The 27,655-nt window shown below is 36.2% G+C and overlaps 1 protein-coding gene across 1 annotated transcript in view; it reads left to right on the forward strand.

Annotated features, from left to right (window-relative positions):
- The first annotated feature begins 7,404 nt into the window (after window positions 1–7,404).
- dner (delta/notch-like EGF repeat containing) overlaps window positions 7,405–27,655 on the forward strand; it is a 36,557-nt gene continuing 16,306 nt past the window's right edge. Inside the window, 8 exon segments of the mRNA XM_051870458.1 lie at window positions 7,405–7,823; window positions 17,728–18,066; window positions 18,201–18,295; window positions 19,293–19,371; window positions 19,373–19,457; window positions 22,127–22,275; window positions 22,420–22,573; window positions 25,321–25,434. Of these exon segments, the coding sequence (XP_051726418.1) occupies window positions 7,569–7,823; window positions 17,728–18,066; window positions 18,201–18,295; window positions 19,293–19,371; window positions 19,373–19,457; window positions 22,127–22,275; window positions 22,420–22,573; window positions 25,321–25,434 (1,270 nt within the window). The 5' untranslated portion in view covers window positions 7,405–7,568.

Below are 27,655 nucleotides of genomic sequence, written 5' to 3' on the forward strand. Positions count from 1 at the left end.
ATGTTATTTAATTGTGAGTTCGCCAAGCAGTTTTTGAGATTTCAAGATTCCCTCATTCAGATAGATAGGACTTGGTCTTGGATGCCTGAAATAGCTGCCCGAAAGCGTTGCAAATATGGCCGCCGAGTGAACAGACTTTCCTTGAAATGGACTGCACCGATACTATCGAGCTATCTATCCATCATGTAAAACTGCATTTTTCTATTATAATAAGTTTATAATTTTGCAACATATTCATGCAGAGTATTGTAAAGACATTTACCAGTAATAAGACAATTTAGCTGTTGATCAGAAATGCTTCGCCACTTCCTTTACAATAGTGTTTTACATTCAACACAAAACAATAGCGGCAGGCCTAACCAGAATTTAGTTTCAACACTAACCACTGACTTGCTTTTAGACATAGTTTCGAGGGTGCCGAGGTTTGCAGATACAGCAGACTTAACACTTTAGTTTTTCCAACATGACTAATTATTACCAGAAATGACTGTAGTAGCATGAATTATGATACTTATTTTTTTCAGGAACTTTTCCCCTGGTTGAATTAGAAATGGCATGTAAAGAATCACAATTCTGGTTTTGTTGCTGTTTTTATTAAATACTTAAACCTCTGTTCAAACGTTTGGGGTTGGCAAGACATTTTTCGAAATGTTTTTGAAAAATGCCTCTTATGCTCTCCAGGGCTATGTTACAGCAAATACAGTACAATCACTAATATTGTGAAATATTACTACAATTTCAAATAACTGTTTTCTATTTGAATATATTTTAAAATGTAATTTATTCCTGTGATCAAAGCTGAATTTTCAGTATTGACATTCAGTCTTCAGTGTCACATGATCCTTCGGAAATCATTCTAATAAGCTGATTTGCTGCTCAAGAAACATTATTATCAATGTTGAGTTGTAGTTGTGCTGCTCCAGATTTTTGTGGAAACAGCTGATATATATTTCTGACTCCAAACTTTTGAATAGATTTGCAGTTTGCCAAATAAAACAGAATTTTTAAAAGCCAAATATGCAGGCATGTAAAACTATGGAGAAGAAAACCTTCACTTTTGTAAGATTTCTGTTTTTTCACTATTGCTGGATTGGATGCAGGATCTACTGTACTTTGGTGGAATTCAGGGGACATTTTATGAGATTGAGTGTCACTGGACCATGATGAGGTTAGATCGCCCCCTGGTGAAAACACTTAGATGTACATAGTTCAGTTGTCATATCTGTCCACACACAAGTAAACAAAGTCAATTTTTAAAAAGTCATTTACATGATATAATCATTCAATTTTATTTATAAATCACATTTAAAATCAACCTGAGCTGGCCAAAGTGCTGTACATAAAGTTAAAAAGAAAAAGAAAAAAGAAGAACATAAATACAAAAGAACACATACAAATTATTTAATTAAGAATTAAAAGCACAGGAAAATAGATTTAAATTCGGCAAAAGTAAAAGCAATTCTGACTGGTAGTGGCAAGCTATTCCACAGCTTAGGGCCCGCTACTGCGAAAGCTCGGTCTCCCCTGCGTTGCAGACGAGATCGTGGTACCAGCAAAAGATGACCATTTTGGGATCTAAATGATCTGGAAGGATTGTACAAAACAATCAAATCGGATAGATATTTGGGAGCTAAATTATTGAGAGCTTTGTAAACGAATAACAAAATCTTGTAGTCGATACGGTATCGGACTGGCAGCCAGTGCAAAGAATGTAATATTGGTGTAATATGGTCTCGTTTGTGACTACCTGTGAGTGGACCATTTGAAGGCGAGAGATGGTAGAGAGAGGTAACCCAGAATACAAAGAATTACAGTAATCGAGTTGAGTTGAGATAAAAGCATGAATAAGAGTTTCCAAACTTTTCCTGCTTAAGAAAGGTTTGACTTTAGCTAACCGGCGGATATGATAAACACTGGTGTTGATTTGTTTGTCTAATTTAAGACCATTATCTAGGTGAAATCCTAGATCTTTAACATCATAAGTAAGATAAGGAGTAAGAGTGCCAAGGTTGGTTGAGTCTTCATCTGGGTGCTCTTTTGGCCCAAATTGAGTGATTTGGGTTTTATCATCGTTAAGTACCATGAAATTATTTGTAAGCCATAATTTGAGTTCATGCAGGCAAGCCTCCAGTCTCTTGTATGCTGAGTTATCTTTACGTTTAATAGGTATATAAAGTTGTGTGTCGTCCGCATAGCAGTGATACGACACCCCAAATTTACGCATAATTGATCCCAGAGGTAACATACACAGTGAAAATAATAACGGTGCTAAGATAGATCCACAGTTGACGTGAGCCACTGAGGATGAATGGACACCTAAATTGACTGTAAATCTTCTGTTTGACAGAAAAGATTGGAACCATTTCAACACTATTCAAGCCGAGATAAAAGAATCCTGTGATCCACGAAATCAAAAGCAGAACTCGAATCTAAAAGCACTAAGGCCGTGGTATCACCAGCATCTGTGGTCATTAAAATATAATTGAAAACTTTTAAAACAGCCGATTCAGTGCTCTGAAGGGTTTTAAAGCTGGACTGAAAAATATCAGAGATGGAATTGATTTGCAGGTAGTTCCTCAACTGTGTAAATACAGCTAATAATCATGATGACATGCATGTGGTAATACATTTAAAGAAATACACAAATGCATTAGCATGCACAGTATGGTCACAGGACAAATGTGACTCACGGGTTTGGAAAAACATGAAATATTTTTATCCTGTTGAAAGAGGTTTTGTGTTTGGCTGTGGAGTTCATGCCATATTCTGCCATTTATATTGGCCATTTCAGCTGTTATTTGGAAAATGTTTGAGTGGACAGAGAAAGTGGATGATTAGTGATATCCACCAGAAGTTTCCAAATTACTCCATCATTCTGATGTTAAGAAAATATTCTGCACAAGAACCCGCTGATTGCTGCATCTGAAGGCCGTCCATCCGTCTTTCCATCTGTCACAATCTCTCCCAAAATAGCCTTCAACCTGCTGCTGAAGCACATAAATCATTTGCTCTCTGCCTTCTACCTCTCTCTTGGATCATGTGTGTCATTTTTCTTTTAATTTGAAATAATAGTTTAATAATAGTATCCAAAAATAATAGTTTTTGGATAGTATGCTTTTATAATGATCTCTGAACTGGAACAAATCATGGTGTCCTGCCATCTGTGACCAGCAGGAGGTGCCATTGTCGGCATATTTCTCCTGTATATAAACATACAACACAGAAGTTTAAAATACATCTTAAAGGGTTAGTTCACCCAATAAAGAAAAGTCTATCATTTACTCACCCTCATGTCAATCCAAACCTGTATGACTTCCAAAAATATATATATTTTAAAGAATGTTAGTGACCAGTTTTGTAACCATTGACTTCAAAGGTATGGACAAAAAACAACAACACTGAGACATTTGTCGAAATATCTCTCAATACCCTTTATAAATAAAAGGGCGTTTCTGAGTTGGCTGAGATGGTAAATGTGGTACAGTGTGTCTCCAGCTACAGCATTGTAATTGCCTGTGTGGTTGTCATGGTAACCAGCAGGAGGAGCCATTAAGAGGAGATTCTCATGGAAGCGCTGTGAGGGCGTCTGCCATGAGCCTGCAATAAAAACACAACTCCACTTCACAAAAGGCTCTCAGTTCATCCTTTTATGGATGTTGAAACTGCCGTTCAGTGAAGGATGTTTAGAAAGGTCCTTCGGTCTTATATATGATTTTCATGTAATTGACATTTACTGTAATTAGACTCTTGAAAGGGCAAAGATGTTGGCGATGGATTGTTTGAAGAGTATACTGGATGGTCTACGCATTTCTGCCGAGGACTTAAAATTAAGTTGCTTACCGACAGAAACGAGAAGTAGATTCTTGCCAAGATGTTCTGAGTCATTTCTATTGCGCTGCTGTTGTGATACTAGTGTATTCTGGGTGTCAAAAGAGCCTGACCTCAAGATATGACTTTGGTTGCTCTTTCATTGGGAATGTATGGGATTTTTTTCACTCATTGTATTGTCTATCAGGTGGAAACTGATCAATTATAAATGTAATAACACACCTCTCCTCAGCAAACCACACACATATTGTCTGATATTAGAGATGTTTTTGATTCATCTGTAATCTTTTAAGTATCTAAAAATCATTTTTGTTCATTGAAATGAAACTGAAATGAAATTAAATATAATTATTATGGAAAAACTTAAACTTAAATGAAAATGAGAAATGTGTGCTCTCAAATATATTAATCATGATTAATCGCATCTAACATAAAAGTTTGTAAAATATAATGTGTGTGTATATATAAATGCACACACACACACACACACACACAAACTATTGTTAGATGTGATTAATTGCGATTAATCGATTTGACAGCACTAAAAAACGAGTAAAAATGACAAAAGCACATAATAAAATTACTAAGACTTAAACTAAAATTAAAATGGAACCTGAGAAAAAAAAAGATAATTCAAAATACTATAATAATATTAAAATAACATTCAATCAATATCGGATATTTGCTCATTTTTAGAGCCAATTTTAACATTTAGATTGACTATGCAGCCATTTAACACTCACCTTGAGTTAATCTTCAAAACCACTGTTTAATGTCATTTTTAGCAAATCTCAAAATGAATATCACCTACCGTATATTATAATGTTGTAATGACTAAATTTACTAGTAGTCAATTTTAAACAATTGATTTTAGTTTGTTGTATGGTAACACTTTACAATAATGTGCCATTAAAAACATTATTTAATGCATTAACATCAACTAACAATGAGCAAAACATTTGTTACAGTATTAATATTTGTTAAATACAACTATTCATTTTTAGCTCATGTTAACTTGGGTCCATTAAATAATATTAACAAATATTTTTAGATTTTATTAATAAAATTAATATCAAAAGTTGATATTAACATTAAAGGTAGGGTAGGCAATTTTGGAGAGGCTAGCAATAGCAAGATAGCTTTGAAATCATGAGATCCCACCCTCGCTTCAGAGCGTTTTCAAAGCCACACTTCCTTCAAAACATATGATCGCTCACAGCAGAGTCTGCAAAGCGTCACGAGAGACGGTGTTAAATTACCTCATGTCTCAAAGCACATGACATTACAATAGTAATGAACTGATCAAAGCTCTTACTTGTACCACCTGACTGCTGCAGATTCATTTTGCCGTTGATAAAGTTGACATAGAAATGCATTAATCTGAGTCTGAGGACATGAACAGTTCCGGGTAGAACGTCACGGGTTGCCATCTTGTAATTATGGTTATGACATGGCGCGAACCATCATAAGTTTGTTGTTTTGGTTCAGGAGGAACTGTAAAAGGCATCTGCTGTTAGTTTGTGGCGCTCTGTGACTGTCTGTCTACAACTCTGCATAGTCTTACAGAACGAGCTGATGACGTGTGATGTCTGCGCGAGCAGGTGTGCGGAGCTATGGAAATACATATACAGTAAAAAGTCTGTCTGACATGTTTTCTTTTAAATTAGCATTTTTGTACCAGGCTCTTATGTTTAGGTTCAGTAATTTCACTTTAATGGCAATGAAAAGGTTGTTAGTTATTGAAATGCCCTATTTTCAAAAACGTCACTTTAGTCAATTCATTGGTATTTAACAAATTTGACCTTTTTTTGCTGTAGAACCTCTAAGTCCACCTCTTTGGACAACAAGACATAGTAAAACGTCCATTTCTGTCAGTTTTACAGCAGCAAAAGGAACACTGTTGTGTTTACTTGCTACTCACGAAATCCTGCCATTGCCAATGTATCGATGGACAACACATTAAAAACTTGCACCTTGACAATTGAAAGCACACATACGCACACTGTCATTCATCTTGAAATCATATGATTTGATTTGTGTGTTCCAATTGGTTCTTCTGTGGACTTAGAGGCTTTTGCTGACAAAGGGAAGTGGCGTTTAACAGTTTCTTCCAATGAACCAGTATTTATGAATTGGCTGAGGCTGGGATTTAGGGGATTTGAAGCGAAAGTATTTGATGAATGTATACTTAGTGCAGGGAGCATTCGCTCAATATTATTATCTCATTTTTGACGTTTAGCGGCTTTTGCATCTGAACTCTTTATATGTTGATAGGCAGGTAGGACATCAACGATTGGATTTCATATTTTGGTCCTGAGACTTCCACAGAAGTTATATGTACATATTTTAAAGGGTTAGTTCACCCAAAAATGAAATTTCTGTCATTAATTACTCACCCTCATATCGTTCTACACCCTTAAGACCTTCGTTCATCTTTGGAACACAAATTAAGATATTTTTGATGAAAGCCAAGAGGTATATGACTCATCCTATAGACAGCAATACAATCAACATTTTCAAAGTCCAGAAAGGTACTAAAGACATCATTAAAACAGTCGACGTGACTGCAGTGGTTCAATCTTCATTTTATGAAGCGAAGAGAATACTTTTTGTGCGCATAAACAAAACAAAAATAACAACTTTATTCAACAATATCTTCTCTTCTGTGTCATTCTCATACGTTGTTTACATCCAGCGCTTCCAGGTTCTACGTCAGAATGCCGACTCATTATTGGCCGGCTCCTGTGTCATGCGTCGTGTTGCTCACGTGATCAGCTTTGGCCAATACTGAGCCAGCGTTCATGTGTAAACACGGAAGCCTGCTCTGTGCTTATTGCGTCACCTGCATAAGGATAATGACAGGGAAGAGAAGATATTGTTGAATAAAGTTGTTATTTTTGTTTTGTTTTTGCGCACAAAAAGTATTCTCGTCACTTCATAAAATTAAGGTTGAACCACTGTAGTCACGTCGACTGTTTTAATGATGTCTTTAGTACCTTTCCGGACATTGAAAGTGTTGATTATATTGCTGTCTATGGACGAGTCATATACCTCTCAGATTGAATCAAAAATATCTTAATTTGTGTTCTGAAGATGAACAAGGTCTTAAGGGTTTGGAACGACATGAGGGTGAGTAATTAATGACAGAAATTTAATTTTTGGGTGAACTAACCCTTTTTATTTAGACCACTTCTATTATTGATTGCTATCAGGATGTGAAGAGAGTTTGAACCAAAAAGTGTTTATAAAAAATTGCCTACCCTACCTTTAACTAAGATTACTAAAGTATTTTTTAATTGTTAACGAATGTAGTTAACTAATGATAACAAATGGAACCTTATTGCAAAGACAAAATAATGTAGTATTTTAATATAAACCATTTATCGGTTATCAGCCTTGAGATGGAAAATGATCATTGCAGTCTCAGTGATGAGACTTGTAAATGTGTGGGTGTCTGACTGTTCTTGCACAGCTTCAGCTACACTGACACAGCAGAAACACACGCAGAGAGAGAGATAGAAAGAGGCGGAGCGAGTGCATGTCGTCACCTGCCGTCACTGTGGACGAATTCCCTCCCCTCTGCTCCTCTCTCTCGCGTCCTCAAACACGCTCAGACCCTCCAGTCTCTCACACAGCCACAAGCCAACGGCTGTAATCCATCGATCTGCTCTCTACACCAGCGTATGCAGAGAAGAGAAAAGGTGACATATTTGTGACACAGCAGCATCCGTACCGCTCTCATGCAACGCTACATACTTCCTCTCCTCCTCATCCTCGGGGTGAGGAGTGGACTCGGGACCCCTCTGACATCAAGCCCCAGCCCAACTGAGGCCCCCAGCGTGCCGCCGGACCCCTGCGAGGGCAGACCCTGTCTGAATGGGGGCGTCTGTGGTCGGGTGGGAGAGATGGAGGAGAGTCAGAGCATACAGATGCAGTTGGACTTCTGGGCTTATACATGCATCTGCAGCCAGGGCTTTACTGGGCAGAACTGTGAGGTGAGAATGCCAACTTGATCCACTGGACGTCTTTGTATGTTGTGAGATCTGTGTTGGTGTGAATAAGCAATTATAACTGTATGTCTGTCAAAGGTCTGTAAGAGCTCATGTGCTGTCTGTGCGATGTGAAGGAGAGTGCTGCGTTGCTGTGGCAACAGATAGGCAGGAGAAGAGAGGCGGCTGTGCATGTGTGTGTGTGTGTGTGTGTGTGTGTTAGAGGTAAAGATCACATAACTGTATGTCTTGCAGTTAGACATGGTCTGCAGTGTATTTCTACACAAAGGCAGCAAAATCATTCTCAGTCTGTATGCAGTATGCAGCGTTGACCTCGTTGCCTGCATTCTGTTTTATAACAAACCACTACGGGACACTGAGTCTTTCTGTGATGGGTGATGCAAGCTTTATTTGAACCTCTAGTCAAGTGCATTGTGGTGCAATTATGGTCCAAACAGGGTCAATAAGAAACCTATAATTTTTGCAGAGATACACTGCAAAAAGAAACAGTTAATCTTAATCAATTAATACATCTCTTATTTTCCAGTAAAATATATACTTAAAACAATATAAATTTAATTTAAAAAATAATAAATAGTGTTTTTTTCAATGAGATGTATCCAAATACATATTTTATGAATATAATTTTCTTATAAGTAGATTAGGGTTATTATTGTTAACTAAAACCATAAAAAAATAAAAAATAAAATAAAAATTAAAAATTAAACCATTAAAAAAAAACAGTTCTGTTACTTGAAATAAACAAACTTTTACCGGAAATAAAATAAAATGTTAAAAAAAAACAAAAAAAAACTTAAACTTAAAACGTAAACTTATTTTATTTCAGCTAGTTTCCAAGGCAACATTTGTCATTTTCATTTAGTTTAAGCTGAAGTACTAAAATAACTACAACTAATGAATAAAAAATATAAAATATTATATAGACACATTTTTATGAAAATGACAAAAACAATGAAATAAAACTAAAAATTTAAAATTAAAATTAAATTGAAAATATAAATTATAATCTAATTCAAAATATTAACAAAAACTCTAATAGTTTTTCAATGATAGTATATACAGTATATAAAAATGTATTCATTGATTTATTTTTTCATAGATGTACTTAAATGCCCTTAAAGTGTAACTTCGCCAATTTTCAACTTGATTTGTATTGTAACAATGTTGGTAGTATATATAAATAAACAATTTACTCGTTCCCTGCGTTACCTGGATAGAGAAATTCACATGTATTTGCCAACAAAAGACTTTTGTCAGCTCCAGGACTTTCGCAAAAACTACAGATTATACTTCTGCATTTTTGTATCCCCGTTCACGGACAGTCGGATCGACAGAGGGTTATTAACAGGACAGTTATTGTAAGGGTAGGTTTATCACTGAAAACTGTATCGTACTTTGTCTACTTTTTAAACAGCATTATGGTGAAAATGGAACACTATGACAACAGCTTTCTTACCTGTATGGGACGGTGTTTCGCTTTGGGTGGAACTGACAAAACGGCAGTTTCTTTCCCCTCCGTTTGGCATAAAACCCTGTGTTCGTGGTCATCCAGTTTGAAATGTTGAGGTTTTTCAGATGTTCCGTTGCAGGGTTCTCTCTATATTTACGATTCTTTGCAGCCTTTATCCGCTGCCTACAACAATCTGGATCCTTCAATGGAACCCAAAAGTAACTCGCTCCCACTAAACGTTTACTCTTTCAATTCTTGCACCCGGGAACAATACAACACCAATATAAGAAAATGTTTGCTAAGAAGTATTTCCTACTAAAGCAATGCAGTAATTGACTGGTCAAGCGTATCCATAGCAGACTGGTGGGAGTGGCCTTGGAGGGCAGCGTGCCCAGTGCATTATGGGTGTTGAAGTTTTCCTACCTATTTGGCAAAAGGGAAGACAACTGCCTTTATTATCTGTTTTCTCTAGTCAGGTAGCACCAATTAAAAAAAAAAATAAAAACAATCACGTTTCTACTGCATAGGCAGCCAAGCTTTATTGAAAGCCTGTTTTGCAAGTGGTGAAAGGGTGAGGGCCTTTGTTTTAAGGTATTAGCAACAGATTTGTTGTTTATTGGCTATAGACGCACATCAGAGTTAATACACTAATGGGAACAAATCCTGAATGTGAGTAGCACAGCTAGACACAATTAAGGCCTCTGACCCAAATAGCAGCAAAGCTTTGCTGGATCCAAGAGAGCTGTCTAACTGTGTGTGCACATGCATATTCTCTGAACAACAGGTGGCACTCATGAAGTTATGAAATTGTGTATTTGCATGTCAGTCTTGTCTACTTTCAAGATGCCTTTTTCTTCATGGTGAGACAGGCATCAGCGCGCCCTGTCCTTTCCTCAACCTTAGCTTGTGTCTAAACCTGTGTCCTGTGACGTCATACTGCTCATTTACATCTCCCCCAAAGGATGCTGCTGCGTGATTGGTGTATGGCACTGACAAGATGAACCGTGATTGGTCGAAGAGGCCTGAAGTCATTGTGATGTCACTCAGTGTTCCATTTCTCCAGGCAATGCTGGTGTTCTTCAGTCACCCTGTAATGAGACAGCCTTTTTTCCAAACTTCATTAACTTCTGCTGACGTGACTGGACTTATGTGATGCAGCAGAATCACATATTTGACTCTTTTGATGAAACAATGAGATGAACTGGAATGATTTGATAAAAGTTAGCAGCCTTTTTTGTCCTTGAAGATGTCACTTCACCTCAGACTCAGGACAGCTGCAGAGTGATTGTGCACGAATCACATGTCCTTTCTGAAACTCGGTCGGTTTGTGAGGGAGAAAGATGTGTTTTTGCATGCACTTTATGCGCACTTATTTACTACAGTAGGTGGAAGCATATATAGAAACCGTAGATCGGATTACTGGCCATATCACAAGGGATGCTTATTTTAAGGGTCGTCATATTTTTCTTCTCTCCTCTTTGGTCTTTTTGCTTTGATTCCAGCTTGTTAAGCAGCAATAGGGAATTCATTAATATTAAAGAGGGAGCTTGACTGACCATTGTCTCTGCAAAGCTTTCATCTTAAAAAAATGTAGATTCAAATATATGCACACTAGCAATCTGTGACCAGTATGTTTAGCAATGTTTCCTGACTAACAACCCTGTAAGAGTGTGAGCCTCATTAAAGGAGATTTAAGGGTAGAATAAATGAGTAAAATGGGAACTGAAGGGGTAAAATGAAAGATAGATATTTTGGAGGACATCAGAGGCTCAAAGTACATTTAGGAGAACAAGCTGAGAGCACTAAATATGGGGGACATAATATGAATAGTTAACCATATTAAGCCTAATGTATCATATTTGATACAAATATGAATTTCTAAGGCCTTTAAATTATCAACAGTTAAAACTTGGCTGAAAAACTAGTTGTACACAATCTACTACATGCCTTCTGCCCTCTGTTTGATAGTTCATACTTTTTTTGTAAAAACGCAGCTTGTGGTTACTGATTGCTATAAAGTGTGTATTTAGTATGTAGAATGTCTATTTGTTCATCTCAGTCATCGTTGTATTGTATTAAATTAAAAAGGTTTTGCCCCCCAGAATAAAAACTACAGAGCTTTGATCATAAAACTAAGCATTTAAATATCATCTTACTAAGACATATTATTGGAAGATATATGAAATTTATATACATTTAATGTAAGTAATCTGTTATACTGTTAAAAAGATCTCACTGATTTACATTACAAGCAATCAGATTTTATTAATCCTTTTGGCCATAAAAAATATATTTTTCTGACTATTTCATATGTCAGGCTATTTAAAAACAATTACTCACCTTCATGTCGTTCCAAACCTGGATGACTTTATTTCTTCAGTAGCTGGGTTTCCATCCAAACGTGAAGCGAATCTTTTCAAAGTTCGCAAAAAAAAAAAAAGAAGAGAAGAGAAGAGAAAAAATTAGGTGCATTTCCATCAAGTTGTTCAAGTGGATGACGGTGGGATTGGTAATCTAGTAACCAACAGTAAATAAAACCAGCGGAAACAGCCGATTAGTCAGAATGGGTGTCAGAATTTATTTGGCAAATGCATCTCCCAGTATTCACATTAACTCTTTTTCGCACAAGTCAAAACCACCTCAAGCGAGCGTAAAAACTTTTTTGCGAATCAAGAAATATGGCGTTTCCATCATTCGTTTCTGATGCGATACTTCAAAATGCGCATAAAACAGGGTGATGGAAACATAGCTAGTGAATCTGCTCTTTTCCATTCAAAGAAAAAAAAAAAGCTCCATAAATGTAGACACTTACAGAAAAATCACATGAATTTCTCATCTTTTCCACATGTGATCACATGGATTTCACATGGGAACTGTTCCCAATGTAGCAGAAGTATGTGTTTCACATGCGTTTCACATGTGATCACGTGTTTTTGCACATGTGAAATTCATGTGGGGTTTTTTTTTTTTTTTTTTTGGTTTTTGTATATTATATATCTGAAGTTATACTATGACTTTTAGCATCGCATTTAAATGATTTAAATGTGCACAAATGAGAATGAGATCTGAAAGTGATGGCAGAAGTTAAAGGGGTGGTTGATTATGATTTCACTTTTTTAACTTTAGTTAGTGTGTAATGTTGCTGTTTGAGCATAAACAACATCTGCAAAGTTACGATGCTCAAAGTTCAATACAAAGGGAGATATTTTCTTTTAAAGAATTTTAAATGTTTATGGACTGCAACAAACGGCTGGTAGGGACTAAAACAAGCTTCTTCATGGGTTGTAGACATCACTAACCCTAACATTTACATAAAGAAGAGGAAAAGTTGTTGTAGTAGAGTGTTGTTGCCATGCCGTCATTTTACGCCGGACTGCTTCACAAACGAGGGTCAATTCAACACTAGATTTGCACAAAAGATTAACATGACGGCACGTTAGTCGATGAGTTGAATCAACTCCACAGCAACTACATAAATGTATCCACTAACCGTTCAGAAACGTCCAGATTCATTCTAAAAGTTGTAACTTCTTCCTGAGTCTCTCCATCAGTGTCGACTCCGGTTTGAACAATGTAAGGCTGAACACTGTTACTGACAATCCTCATTTTGGCTGCGTGAGATTCTCCAGCTTTGTTGTTGTTGAGCAACCGAAGCGCGAGCTGTTAAAGCTCTGCCCTCTTCTGGAAAGTGGGCCAGGAGCAGCAGCTCATTTGCATTTAAAGGGACACACATAAAAATGGCGTGTTTTTGCTCACACCCAAATAGGGGCAAATTTGACAAGCAATAATAAATGATCTGTGGGGTATTTTGAGCTGAAACTTCACAGACACATTCTGGGGACACCAGAGACTTATATTACATCTTGTAAAAGGGGAATCACAGGTCCCCTTTAAGGTTTTTTTTTTTTTTTTTCAGCAAATAACCAATTAAATTTCAGTCCATTCCACACACAAGCTAATGACTTCAGATTATTTGGAATTGAGCGCACAAATCTATGAACTACTTCTATGAGGCTTTTGGAGCTTGACAATATTTCCACTCATATCTGGAAAAGAGCAGCCTGGACATTCTGTTAAACATCTCCATTGTGTTCCACAGAAGAAAGAAAATCATACCAGTTTGGAACAACGTGAATGAGTGAATAAAGCCAGACTTTTAATTTTAGGTTAATTAACCCTTTAACTTTCTCCTTACCTCCAAATGTTTAAAACAAGTATTGAAAATCCTATTGAACAGATGCCAAGTCTCATTCAACAGAATGTAGTGTAGTCCCAACAGACATGCATTACCAGCATGGTAAGATGAACTTTACGTTCTAAGAGCTTCTGGGAAAGTAGGCTTTTGTTATAATGATGTTAAATAGGGAACATGGATCCCACCTTGCCTCATTTAGAAACACAAGTTAGTTTTTCAAAAGAATCTTTTACTTCAGCAGTTCTTCTGCACTAATATGGCCTGATCTAGCTGGTTAATTGGTGGCACATACTCCTTTCTACCTGCCTTTCAGAACGTGCTGCAATAATAAATGCCATTGCCAGTGATGTCTGGCTTTGAGTGCATGCACATATTTTATTATTTTGCCATGACATTTGACAAAACTGTCTTCCAATCCACAGAAATACATGACTAAAAAGAACTCTATAGAACGTTCCATTAATACCCCAGAGAAAATATTTTCCACTTGTGCTTCAGATAGCAATAATGAGTTGAATATCATTTCGCTCGACCTTTAATGTAAGTAAACATAATTCCTTTGTGGCCCATGCTGCTGTAAACAACTTTTTTTCTGATGCAACTCATTCTCCATGTATTTGTATTTCTCTATTAATGTTGTCCTCTATCTGCAGGCTGGTTAGTATTCATTCAGGCCATCCTCTGATGTTCAGTGGCTATGAGCCAATCACACTCCATTTCCATTTCATACCTAGCCTTTGATGATATTCATACTGTATGAGTGCGAACATTGTGTGAAAGACACTTTCATCAATTAAAACTATTCCTTTTCTCAAAGAAAACTGGAGAACTTCTTAATTCATAGTCATTGTACAACTGAATAGTGAAGGATGAACTGTCACAAACACTGTCTCTCACTTTCTCTATTAATAGTCAGATGACAGTGGGCTACCAAGCTGGCTGTGTGTGTGTGTGTGTGTGTGTGTGTGTGTGTGTGTGTGTGTGTGTGTGTGTGTGTGTGTGTGTGTGTGTGTGTGTGTGTTAGAAACATTTTGTTCTTTCTGTGCTCTTTCCTGAACGCACAAACACGTGCATGCAGGCTCACAGACACATTGTTCTTTTTGAGTGGATTTGTGATTATGCATGTGAGAAACATGTTGTCCAGGTCAACAAAAAGTGTCACATGTGCAAGACACTCCCACCTCACTTGAACATTTCTCTAAAGATACGTTGTGATGTCAATGCTTTGAAAACATTGAATCTGTGCCACATGTAGGCAATAAATTGGGTTTGCACCATTTCCATCCTATGCAAAATGAATAAAAATCTTGTGAAAAGATATTTTGCACTTTTCTTAATATATAAATTGTAATAAACAATTTTAACCTAATCTAAGTGAAAAGTTAAATTTAAAAATCAAATTGGAGATTTTTTTTGAATTTGTACAATTTTACTTTGTCATAGAAATGTGCAGAATCATAAATTTACATAGAAATTAAATTAAAAGTCTTGTAAAAAGACATTTTGTATTTTTCTTGATATATAATTTGTAATAAACAATATTTAACAATATTCTAAGTGAAAATGAAATTTAAAAATCAATATTAATTTGAGAATTTTTAGTACAATTTTGCTTTATTTACATAGAATATATATATATATTATTTATTTATATAGGATTTATATTCATAGAAGTTGCAGAATCATAAATTTAGGCCTACATAAAAATTCTATTCAAAATAAAAAGGCAATTTGTATTTTTAATAAATAATTTGCAATGAACAATTTTAATATAATAATCTAAATGAAAAGATAAATTTAAAAATCAACATGAATTTGAGATTTTGCTTTATGTATATCATAGAAATATTTTTTTCTGCAAATCATATAACTCAAATTCCTAAAAATTCCAATTTAAAAGTACAATATGAATACCTGATATTTTTAAATAATAATTTTTCAGTCATTTTTACTAGCCTGTTGAGGAAGATAAGCTCAGTCTTTTCAAGCTTGCGATCGTGATTTGTTATTCCAGTCTAAGGAGAGGTTTCAGCAGGATTTGGTTGAAATGTGACCTTTAAAAATAGGAAAAGAGACTAAGTGGATGACTTCTTTGCTCGGAGCTGAAGAGTAGTAACCTTTTGGGGTTTTGAGAGGCACGCTCAAATACTTTCTTTAATAAATAAATTAATAAATATTGTCTCTATAGAATAAACATAAGCTCCAGTGGTTGATGTCTTAAAGTTTGAAAGAAGAGGAGCTAAAGGGAAACCAGCCCACAGCTCTTTACATTAGAGGAGGTTCTCTGTTTAAATCAGATGGAAGAAGCCAAAGGTCAGGGATGTATTGACGTCTGTGAGAGCAGGTCTAGTGAGATATCTTGAGTTGGGGATTTAGAGAGATTGATAATGTAAATGTCTGTCCATTTATTCTCACTTTGAAGGTCTTTTACTCACCCATGACACTTGCTTCTCCCCACACAAGTCCTACTTTTGATTGTCATTATGGGGATCCTGGTCCTTTTCTCCATTAGTAGACTGTGATGCAGGGAGAGATCCTGTACATTAGTTCTTAACAACCCAGATTGTACAGTGTATGTCCCAAACACAGTACCTTATGGTATTATGGTTGCTTGTCTGAAACTGCTGGTGCTGTGGTTCTGTAGCAGGATACTATTAAGACAACCTGTTCCACTATTCAACCTGCTGTTGACTTTTTATTATGTATAAATAATGAATACAAGTCATGAAACTCTAGATGGCACAGGCTGATAGGTCCTTGACTCAAAGTATATATATATAGTATATATATATAAAAAGTTGAATTAAGAATTAAGATGACCGTATAGTTTTTTTTAATCAGTGGGCTGACATGAAAACGTGATTGATGAGATCAAGGAGACCCTCCAACATGTAGCCCTCAGCATGTGCAGAGGAAGTAATGTAGTGCACTTCAGATGTGCCTCAGTGATTGCCAGTAAGTTGATTAGCTTAATAACGGGGCTCGAGGGACAGATGTGGAGGAGGACAAAATACCTCATGTGTTCTGTAGTCTACGGGGCTCTTCACACAGAACACGTTTTTCCATTCCCCTGTGCTACTTTTCCATTGTTTTTCAATGTAAACACTCACTAGACAGACGTCTTCAACCGTTGCGCTCGCGTCTTTTGCAGCGTCCCGCGCATGACACGGTATTCTAAAAACGCGGCTCTTAAATTAAAATAAGTTAAACTTTTAAAAAACTTGTTTCTAGACCTTGAGCTTTTTTCGCTCCACTGACCTGCGTCTCGTGTTTTTAACAGCAAAACCAGCCCTGAAGCGGTTTTGTAAAATTTCACATCCAATCACATTAATGATGTTAACAAATAAATCAGACAATTCACTGCCAATTTGATCTATCTCCACAGTTGTGGTCTTCACCGGTCTTGAAATCCTCTTAGTCTGAGACCAAGACAAGACCGAGTACAAATACGGTCGAGACCGAGACAAGACCAAGACTTTCAAAAAATGGTCTTAAGACCGGTCTCGAGTACGACAATACTAGTGAACACTACCGGTTAGGTTTAGTGTAGAGTTTATTGTAGGTGGTTCATTATTATCAAACGCGATAAAGCATCACTCACCAGACATTTCATTTACAAATTGCAGAGATACATACAGCAACAATGTTGCCAGATCCATTTTGGGACAGAGAATGTTTATTCAGTTGATTCAGTAATACAGAGAAATCCTTAAACATAAGGACAAGCTATTTTAACTGAGCCATATGTTATTATTATTCCTTGAAATCATCTATTATTCAGTATGGCTGCTATTCGGTAGAAGCATTTTATGTTAGATTACTTTTGTAATGTCGCAAGCAAACACACACAGTACATACAAGGCCTTCTTTATCTATTTTGGGATGAATACATGTCCCTGCCAAAGGAAATGAGCATAATTAGCATAATTGAATCAATATCACTACAAAATCGTAAGATAAAAGAATCAGCACTGTAGATTTCGGTGCAGGTGTTTCAGTCTTGCAGGATCGCTCTGTTGCTATTGCTTCATTTCTAATGGTGCTCTTCTGTTACACCCTGTGATTTCAGTTTATTAATTGCTCTCGGTTCTCATTCTTCAGGCCAAGTGATTGTTAGTCGATATGTTTGCCTGAAATGAAATTTGAATCGTTTGCTGCTGGTTTGTGTGCCTGGAGCAATTTAAAATGTTTGATAATGTGATGCAGTTTTCACCCCTCATTCGTGATGATGTTATTGGGTGCAGTTTTTTGCAGATCCATGCGCCAGCAGCCCCTGTCTCCATGGCAACTGTAGTCAGGACGGCGAGGGGGATGGGTTTGCGTGCGAGTGTAGCGAGGGTTACAGTGGTGTCCACTGTGACCTGCCAACCTTGACCTTTGACCTCTCCGAGTCCACCTGGGACCTCGCCGAGAGCCTTGTAGCAGAACACGCCACGCCGGCCACTCCGGCCACACCTGCGACCACCACTCAAGTGTTTCAGCCAACCACAGTCCCCACCACTACTCAAGCTCCGCCCACCCTGGAGCCATGGAAACCCAAACCAGGTCAAAAAGTGGCGGAGATACTGTGGGAGGATCAGCAGGTGAGCAGGTGTGCGTTTGCATGCACAATAAAGTGTGTGTTTGTGTAAGCATGAAGTGTAATGACAGTTTGATCCGGTCTAGAAGGCAGGATGTACTCCTGTGGGAAGCTTATTTGTGTGGTTGTGTGTTGTAGATTACTGATGAAGCTGAATGTGTGAGTACCGCAGGAGGCGAGTCTGCCGGAATGATGACCGTTTCCATGGAGGTCGCCGAGGAAACAGCTGTGAAGTAAGAGACTTCCTTGTGACCTGTTTTACTTGGAAAATGAGAATAAGATATGATAGAATAAGAGAGTTGTGGATTCTGAATGTGCGGATGGTTTGAAATTTAAAACTTTCATCTGTTGTTTCTTTGGCATATATGGCTATTTTAACATGAACTGCTGCAAACTGTGTCATTAAAATGGCAAATTATCATTAAATCATTAAAAATCATTAAAAAATTCAAATTGCATTTGTTCCTCTTTGGATAAAAGTGTTTGCTAAATGCATAAATATAAATGCATAAAAATAAAATTTAAAATTATCAAAAAATTTATGGAAATTTATTTAATTAAAAAAAAAAAATATATATATATATATATATACATTTTTTTTTTTTTTTTTTTTTTTTTTTTTTTTATATATATATAATTAAATTATACATTTAAACCAAAGCCACACTTTTGGATTACAGTTTTACCACATAAATTGGAAATAATTTTCATATGATTTTTCACTGACATAACATATTTCACTAACAAAATATGGATTTTAAATCATTTAAATTATTGAAAAGCTTTGATATAGTACATTATTGAATATATTACACTTAATATGATTTATATATTATAACAAATGTTTAATGTAGTACATTGTTTAATAAAACAAAATATTACTATAATAAATATAATTAGTGCTGTCAAATCAATTAATCGCAATTATTTGTATCTAACAAAAATTTGTAAATGTATAATGTGTGTGTGTGTGTATAGTACATACACACACACACACACATATTTACTATACAAACTTTTATGTTTTATGTTTGACAGCACTATAATATAATATAATATAATATAATATAATATAATATAATAATGTAAAAAAAATTAAGATGAATTAAATTGAAATTGAATTGAAATCTTGTTCTTACGATCCCTTTGTACAGTTAACTAGATAATTTTCCTGACTTCATTGAAATAAATAAAAAGTCATAGATTTTGCTGCGATCTCTCTCTGTGTAGGGTGGTGGGTAACGTGAGCGGCTCTGCTGTACTGTGGCGTGTAGGTGAGGCTGGTTATGAGCAGTGCTCTGTTGCAGACAGGCACAATCATGTGGTTCCAGCAGAGCTCAGATGGCCTGGTGCTGCCAGACCAGTCCCTGCCATTCGGACACAACTACTTCATCAGTAAGTGATGTGTGGATACATGTGTATGTATCTAATGTGGAGGAAATGTATTGCAATTATAAAATGATTTGCTTAATTTAGGACTTTGCTTTTGACATCCTTGTGCATAATGTCTTTTTGAAACTTGTTTGCCATTCAGAATGTTTCCAGACGCATCGATGAGTGCTGCAAGTCTTTTATTTGACCCTGTCTGGTTTGTGAGCCAAACAATGTCTGTCCTTGAGGCATTGCAGTGTGTGTGTGTGTGTGTGTGTGTGTGTGTGTGTGTCTGAGAGGGAGAAAGAAGAGGCTGTTGTTGTCGTAGCAGATGTTATAAAATGTCAAGGCCTGAACCAACAAGGAAATTGTGTTTTGTAGATTTATAATTGCAAAAAAAAAGTCCACAATATTATTAAAATTGAATGACATGCTTTATATGATTTGCTTTATGTATTAAATGTGAATCTAGATTTCAAGATATATGTGTGTAGGTTAAGAAAAACCTGTAACAGAGGGCAATATCTGAATTGCCTTGCCCTTGTGGGGACATTTTTTGTCCCCCATGAAGAAAACAGCTTATAAATCATACTAAGTTATATATATATATATATATATATATATATGATTTTATATTAAATAATTATACTGTGTGTGTATATACACACACACACACACACAGTGCTCAGCGTAAATGAGTACACCCCCTTTAAAAAGTAAAATTTTAAACAATATCTCAATGAACACAAAAAACAATTTCCAAAATGTTGACAAGACTAAGTTTTATATAACATCTGTTTAACTTATAACATGAAAGTAAGGTTAATAATATAACTTAGATTACACATTTTCTCAGCAAAAATGAGTACACCCCACAACAAAAACTACTACATCTAGTACTTTGTATGGCCTCCGTGATTTTTAATGACAGCACCAAGTCTTCTAGGCATGGAATGAACAAGTTGGGAAAAAAAAAAAAAAAAAAAAGGAAAAAACTATTTTGCAACATCTATCTTTTTCCATTCTTCAAGAATGACCTCTTTTAGAGACCGGATGCTGGATGGGGAGTGATGCTCAACTTGTCTCTTCAGAATTCCCCATAGGTGTTCGACTGGGTTCAGATCAGGAGCCACTGAATCACTTTCACCCTGTTCTTCTTCAGAAATCCAACAGTGGCCTTAGATGTGTGTTTAGGATCATTGTCATGTTGGAAAAGTGCACGACGACCAAGGGCACGGAGTGATGGTAGCATCTTCTCTTTCAGTATAGAGCAGTACATCTGTGAATTCATGATGCCAACAATGAAATGCAGCTCCCGACACCAGCAGCACTCATGCAGCCCCACATAAGGACACTGCCACCACCATGTTTCACTGGAGGCATCAAGCATTTTTCTTTTATTCCTCACCTTTGTGACGCCATACAGTTTTGAAGCCATCAGTTCCAAAAACATTTATTTTGGTCTCATCACTCCAGAGTATAGAGTCCCAGTAGTCTTCATCTTTGTCAGCATGGGCTCTGGAAAACTCTAGGCAGGCTTTTTTGTGCCTGGGCTTTAGGAGAGGCTTCTTTCGTGGACGGCACCCATGCATGCCATTTCTCTGCAGTGTACACCATATTGTGTCACAGCAAATGTGTCACGGGAAACCCTTCTCATCAGAAGACGCTCCTGTCGAGGTGTTAACTTCCGTGGATGACCTGGACGTCTCTGTGAGATGGATGCAGCTCCATCTTTTTAAATTTTTGTACCACTTTTGCTACAGTATTCTGACTGATAAGTAAAGCTTTGCTGATCTTCTTGTAGCCTTCACCTTTCTGGTGTAAAGAAATTATTTTCTTTCTCCGGTCTTGTGACATTTCTCTTCCATGTGGTGCCATTGCTGACAGCATGAAATGGGAAGGGGTTTTAACACCCTTTTATAATCAACTGTCTGCTGGACACCTGTGTAATGAATAATTAGACTCACCTGTGGTTGAATTCTTGTTAAATTAGACAGTTGTAAATTTAGCTTTGTCCAGAGACTTTCAGTGGGGTGTACTCATTTTTGCATCACCCTAATTTGAGTAAAACTGAAAATTTTGTTCTCTAAGTTATATTATTAACCTTACTTTCATGTTATAAGTTAAACAGATGTTATATAAAACTTAGTCTTGTCAACACTTTGGAAATTGTTTTTGTGTTCATTGAGATATTGTTTAAAATGTTACTTTTCAAAGGGGGGTGTACTCATTTATGCATTTTTATATATATATATATAGACACACTGTATATATACAGTATAATTATTTAATATAAAATAATTAAAATAAAGTATTTAATACCAAAAATATATATAAAAAATGTAATATAAAATATTAATATATAAAAATTAATGCATATGAAGTGCAATGGTGAAATTCTACCAAAAGTTTATTAATTACATTTTTAAATTATATTTAAAAAAACAACAACTTATGATTCGATTATTGACAATCAAGCCAAAAATTAAGAACACAGCAGCCAAACAACCACCTAACAAAGCTTTAGTAAGCTCATAGCAGTGGGTTAAAAACAATCAGAACACATTAGCAACTGCATAGCAACACCCTGACAACCACGCTAGTGGCTCCATCACACTGTCTTTGGAAAATGTAAAAGTGGCGTTTCTTTCTATTACAACTATGGATTGTTTTGTTGCTCTCGTTTCATATAGGTGTGCTGCACGTTGGTGCACCCTCTGGTCCAGAAGTCACTTTAAGGCTGCATCTCATGGTAAAAACCAATAACTGTATTGAGCCCGGCAGTGGATTCAGTGACCCACAATGCTCTGGGAAAGGGAAATGCATCACCCAGTCTTCTGTGGTAATGACCTCATATCATAATTAGCATTAGGTGTTATATTTTCTCTTTTTAGAAAACTAAAAGGCCATTATTACAACCATGAATCTGTGCAGCTGTTTTTCTTTCAAAAGTTACCTTTGTTCAATGTTTAAATGTGAATCACAGGACACATTTTACTGCCAGTGTGATGATGGGTATTCTGGGATCTTCTGTGAGGAGTTTGACGCATGTCACCTGAAGCCCTGCGAGAACAATGGCACCTGTGCTGACCTCAGACAGAGAGATGAAGGACAAAACTACAGCTGCACCTGCCAGACAGGTGTGTGAGCTTGTGTTTGTCTGGGTCATTCTCAGGAAACGTGTCATTTGTGTCCGATGTGTGTCTCATGACTGACTTATACTGATAACAGGATACTGAACTTAGTCACATCATTTCATAGATTTCACTGTTTAGTGTGCAATGCATGATAACTTTTAAAGTAAATGTTTGATTGCAGTTATATCACATTTGCATGCCGCTATATTCGTCAGTGAGATATATAGGATCAAAGCAAAATCCAAGCCTACTTAAATTATTTGTTATTGAAATTAAAACATGCTTTTTCTATATACTTGTTTTCTTTAATAGTTCCCTGTGGTGGTTATGCAATTTTAAATTATATATATATATATATATGAAAAGTTTGGGGTCGGTAAGATCGGTAATGTCGGTAATGTTTTTGAAAGGAATCTCTTATGCTCATGAATGCTGCATTTGATCAAAATACAGTAAAACAGTAATATTATTACAATTTAAAATAACAGTTTTCTACTTGAATATATTTTAAAATGTAATTTATATCCAGTGATCAAAGCTGAATTTTCAGCATCATTACTCCAGTCTTCAGTGTCACATGATCCTTCAGAAATCATTCTAATATGCTGATTTGCTGCTCAAGAAACATTTCTGATTATTATCAGTGTTGATAAATATGAAATATATATATATATATATATGAAAGTTCATATTTTTCTGGAAACTGATGCATTTTTTTTTCAATATTCTCTGATGAATAGAAAGTTCTAAAGAACAGCATTTAGTGTTATTAGTGTTGCTGTAAAATTCAATTTCCCTAGTTAGTTATTCCTTTGAAGACATTCAAAATATTAGTTCTGAGTATTTGCACAACATGAATCTAACAAGAAGCAATGTCCTTATGAATTGTGCATATATGCATGTGCATAACAGAGAATAATGGAGGTTAACCTTGAGCAGAGCACAAGAGATTTGAGCTTTAATGCTCTGAAGATGCTTTAAATGGAGAGATGGGGCAGGGGAAGTAAATGGGAAATGAAGAACAAAATAAAGGGTGAACAAGAGACATTGAAGGTCGGGGATGATCAAATGCCTTTGATCAAGTAAATGAAGATTATTTTGATCCTGTTATTTAAGTTATTTAAAGACTTGCAGATGAAACAACTGTGCCTTTTTTAAGACATGTCGTCATGGACATGCTGATTGCAAGGCATATCTATTAAGGTCTAGAGGAAGCACGCAAGCACACAAACAAACACTGTTTACCGTTCCGTCCATTTTTGTAAGAGGATTATGGAGAACACGGGAGGGCATAAATGATGTTAATTAGCTGTGTTGTAAGAAAAGCAAACAGCCTGCTTTGGCCGACTGAATCTTGTTGTTTATAACTGAAAGCTTTGTTAAAGATTTTTTCCCCAACTGTTTTTATGTGAAGGAAAGGAACAGATTGTGTTTACTGTGAGCCATTTGTGAGGTTTTGTCTACATTATGAGGACCAAATGTCCCCACAAGGATAATAAAACCTGAAATCACCAACATCCCGATGAGGAAAACAGCCTAATAAACATAATAAATAATGTCTTATCATGCTTTTTTGTGTGTGTGAGGGTTAGTTTTAGGGATAGAAATATCTTTATCTCAGTATAAAAACAATAGAAGTCAATGGAATTTTTGAGATCTTGAGATTTTTCAGACTAGTGGAAAAAAAAACATCCAAAATACACTTTGAAGTGTTTATTTTATTGCACTTTATCTATTTGTAGATTTCAATTACAATACATACTGTATCTTTACAGGCGGTTTTCTCCTGCATTGAGTCAGAAATCTCCACTTCATTAGCACTTAAATATACCAAACTTTACAGTTTTATTCTTTATTCTATATATTATATCAGATTTTACAGAGGGTTTTGTTCATATATCATTTGCCTGATGTTATGCAAAATGTTATTGCTAAAATCATGGTAAAAAAAAAAAAAAAATCTGGCTGTATTTTCTGATTTATTTAGTGATAAAAAGAGATATCAAAAATCAAAAGTGAAAACTTTTGACTTTAATATTTCAACAAAATGAAACAAGAATTTTGAACCAGTCTTTATCCAATGTTCAGATTTCTGCAAATTGAATGTATGCAAATTAGTGCATATCTAATTATATTATGCATCATTTGCATATTTAAACATAACATTTCAGAAAACTTGTTGGTGTGCACCGATATGAAAATGTTGGCCAATACCGATAACCGATAATTCTTTACATTTGGAAGCCGATAACCGATATATATTGGTCGAAAAATCTAAATCAAATTTTTTATATCATTTTTGAGAGCCTGATTACAAAAACAAAAGTCTCACCATTAAAAGCATGTCCCAAGCACACAATTATAATGTTCTCATTGTAGTATTATGTAGCCTATATGACAGAGTTGGCTGTACGTTGAAGTGATTTCAATAATATTTCAAGCAATTCAAAGCCATAATGGCGGACAGTGTGCATCTGAAAACGTAATACAAAATGTCCCCACAAGGATGGTAATACCAGAAATCTTTGATCATGTGGCGACATTTTTTGGTCCCCATGAGGAAAACAGCTTAAAAATCATGCAGAATGATGTTCTTTGAAAATATTAAAATTCAGAAAGTTTTCTGTAATGGGTAGAGTTAGGGAACAGAATATATAGTTTGTACAGTATAAAAATAATTATGTCTATGGAAAGTCCCCATAAAACACAGAAACCTATCATGTGTGTGTGTGTGTGTGTGTGTGTTTTAGGTTTTGAAGGAGACCGTTGTCAGTCGTTGGTGGATCACTGTGTGTCTGGACCCTGCAGGAACGGAGCCACTTGCTCCAGCAGTCTAGAAGGGCCTCACTGCTATTGTGCTGAAGGTACTTATTAATAGCCTCCTCTCATGAAAACATGTCTAACACAATCAAATCTGTTGTGCGTTCTTCTTGGTGTGTATGTTTGGAAGTGTATGTGTGTTAAGCTTGAATCGTCCTGATTCGAGCTCTATTTCTGTTCCTTCTCCTCTCACTCTTTCTAAGTGTGTCAGAGAGTTGCTTATTTTAAACTCTCTTCTTTTCTTCCAATTAATCGTGAAGCACGGCACAGCTCCTCCCTCTCTCTCAGGAGGACTCCTACCGTACCTTCAGCGATGGCTCTCTCTCTCTCTAACCAGGGCACACTCTCAGTCAGCAGATACAACAGGGACGCAACCACTTCTGCTTCCTGAAGAAGCACTAAAAACAGTTAGGAACGGAAATTTGATAGGAGTCTCTTGAACTTTGGAGGCAGAAATGCACTCGTGGCTGAAATATTAATCTTGTGGTGTGAACTGGCACCGTAAGCCACCGTTTGAAACGCAAGGAACGCTGAAACAATAAGGAAAGTGGCATTATTAGCACATTTTTAATTAGTGTAGTACAGCTCAGGGTACTGCTTTTAATATTTCAACAGTCACGTGAGGCAGTTAATAGCTTTTCTGCATCTCAGGGCTAAAACATCCATTCATACTCTACAAGTCAGTAGAAATGACCGCATACAGCAATGAAAGGCATTCGGCTGGAATCTAACCTTGATTATCTGTCATTACTTCCAAAGTAACACCATTCGAAACAGGGAAAGGCAAATGAGAGTTAACGTTACTTTAAAGGGGACCTAATGCCCCTTTTACAAGATGTAATATAAGTCTAATATAAAAGGGCGGAGCTTTAACAGCTCACGCTTCGGCTGCTCAACGACAACAAAGCTGGAGAATCTCACGCAGCCAAAATGAGGATTGTCAGTAACAGTGTTCAGCCTTACATTGTTCAAACCGGAGTCGGACACTGATATAGAGACTCAGGAAGAAGTTACAACTTTCAGAATGAAACTGGACGTTTCTGAATGGTTAGTGGATACATTTATGTAGTTGCTGTGGAGTTGATTCAACTCATCCACTAGCATGTGCCGTCATGTTAATCTTTTGTGCAAATCCAGCGTTGAATTGATCCTCGTTTGTGAAGCAGTCCGGCGTAAAATGACGGCATGGCAACAACACTCTGCTACAACAACTTTTCCTCTTTTCTAAAGCAGCAAAACATGGCCTCACCCCCTTTGTTGTGTGTTCTCGGGGGCGGGGTTTATGTAAATTTTACGGTTAGTGATGTCACTAACCTGGGACTAACCTAAGCTCATTGTAGTCCCTAACAGCTGTTTGTTGTAGTCCTTAAACAGAGAATTCTTTAAAAGAAAATATCTCCCTTTGCATTGAACTTTGAGCATCGTAACTTTGCAGATGTTGTTTATGCTCAAACAGCAACATTACACACTAACTAAAGTTAAAAAAGTAAAATCATAATCAACCACCCCTTTAAAAGAGACTCAAAAAGAGACTCAGAATTCTGTAATTTTATAATTCTCTACATTTCATTTCAAACATGCATGCTTTTATTTTTTTCAATGGAACACAACAGGATCATTTTTTTTATTTCAAATCTTCATAAAGCATTGTATTATACAATAACAGTTTGTAGTGAATTGCTATAAATGCGCCATAAAAGTAGTCCAAATTACTCATGCAATACTATATGTTTCAAGCCATGCAATGAAGTCATAAAATGAATTTGTGTGAGAAACAGACTAAAATATAAGTCATTATTTGCTGAAAATCTTCCCCTTCGTTGAAGCTCTCAAATTAAATATGTTGTGATGTTTGATGTCCGTGAGGTTTCGACTGACAACAATAACATTTTCTCATGTTCAAACTCACATTATTCGTCAAAAGGCATCATATTTGATTTGAGCCTACATATAGGGTTCAACAGGACTAAAGGCGCACCGGGGTAAAAGGTGCCTTTGATTTTATTCTCCTCTAAACCACTAGATGGCACTAAAACTTGCCATAGCACTTTCCAAAACATCTGCTTTTCAAGATTCACATGAAAATTTGGCTCAATGCAATCACGGGCAGCAGCGCAAATTTGATACTGTGCTAATTTGATCTAATATTTGATGTTTTTAAAATGTTATAGATTTAAGTAGCGAATGAGAATCGCTAAAATTTGAATATATTTTGAGACAAAGGTCTTCTTAATGATTTTCAGTTTCATTTAAAGTAAATTAAAG

This window comes from Ctenopharyngodon idella, chromosome 18, assembly GCF_019924925.1.
Source record: "Ctenopharyngodon idella isolate HZGC_01 chromosome 18, HZGC01, whole genome shotgun sequence".
Taxonomy (NCBI): domain Eukaryota; kingdom Metazoa; phylum Chordata; class Actinopteri; order Cypriniformes; family Xenocyprididae; genus Ctenopharyngodon; species Ctenopharyngodon idella.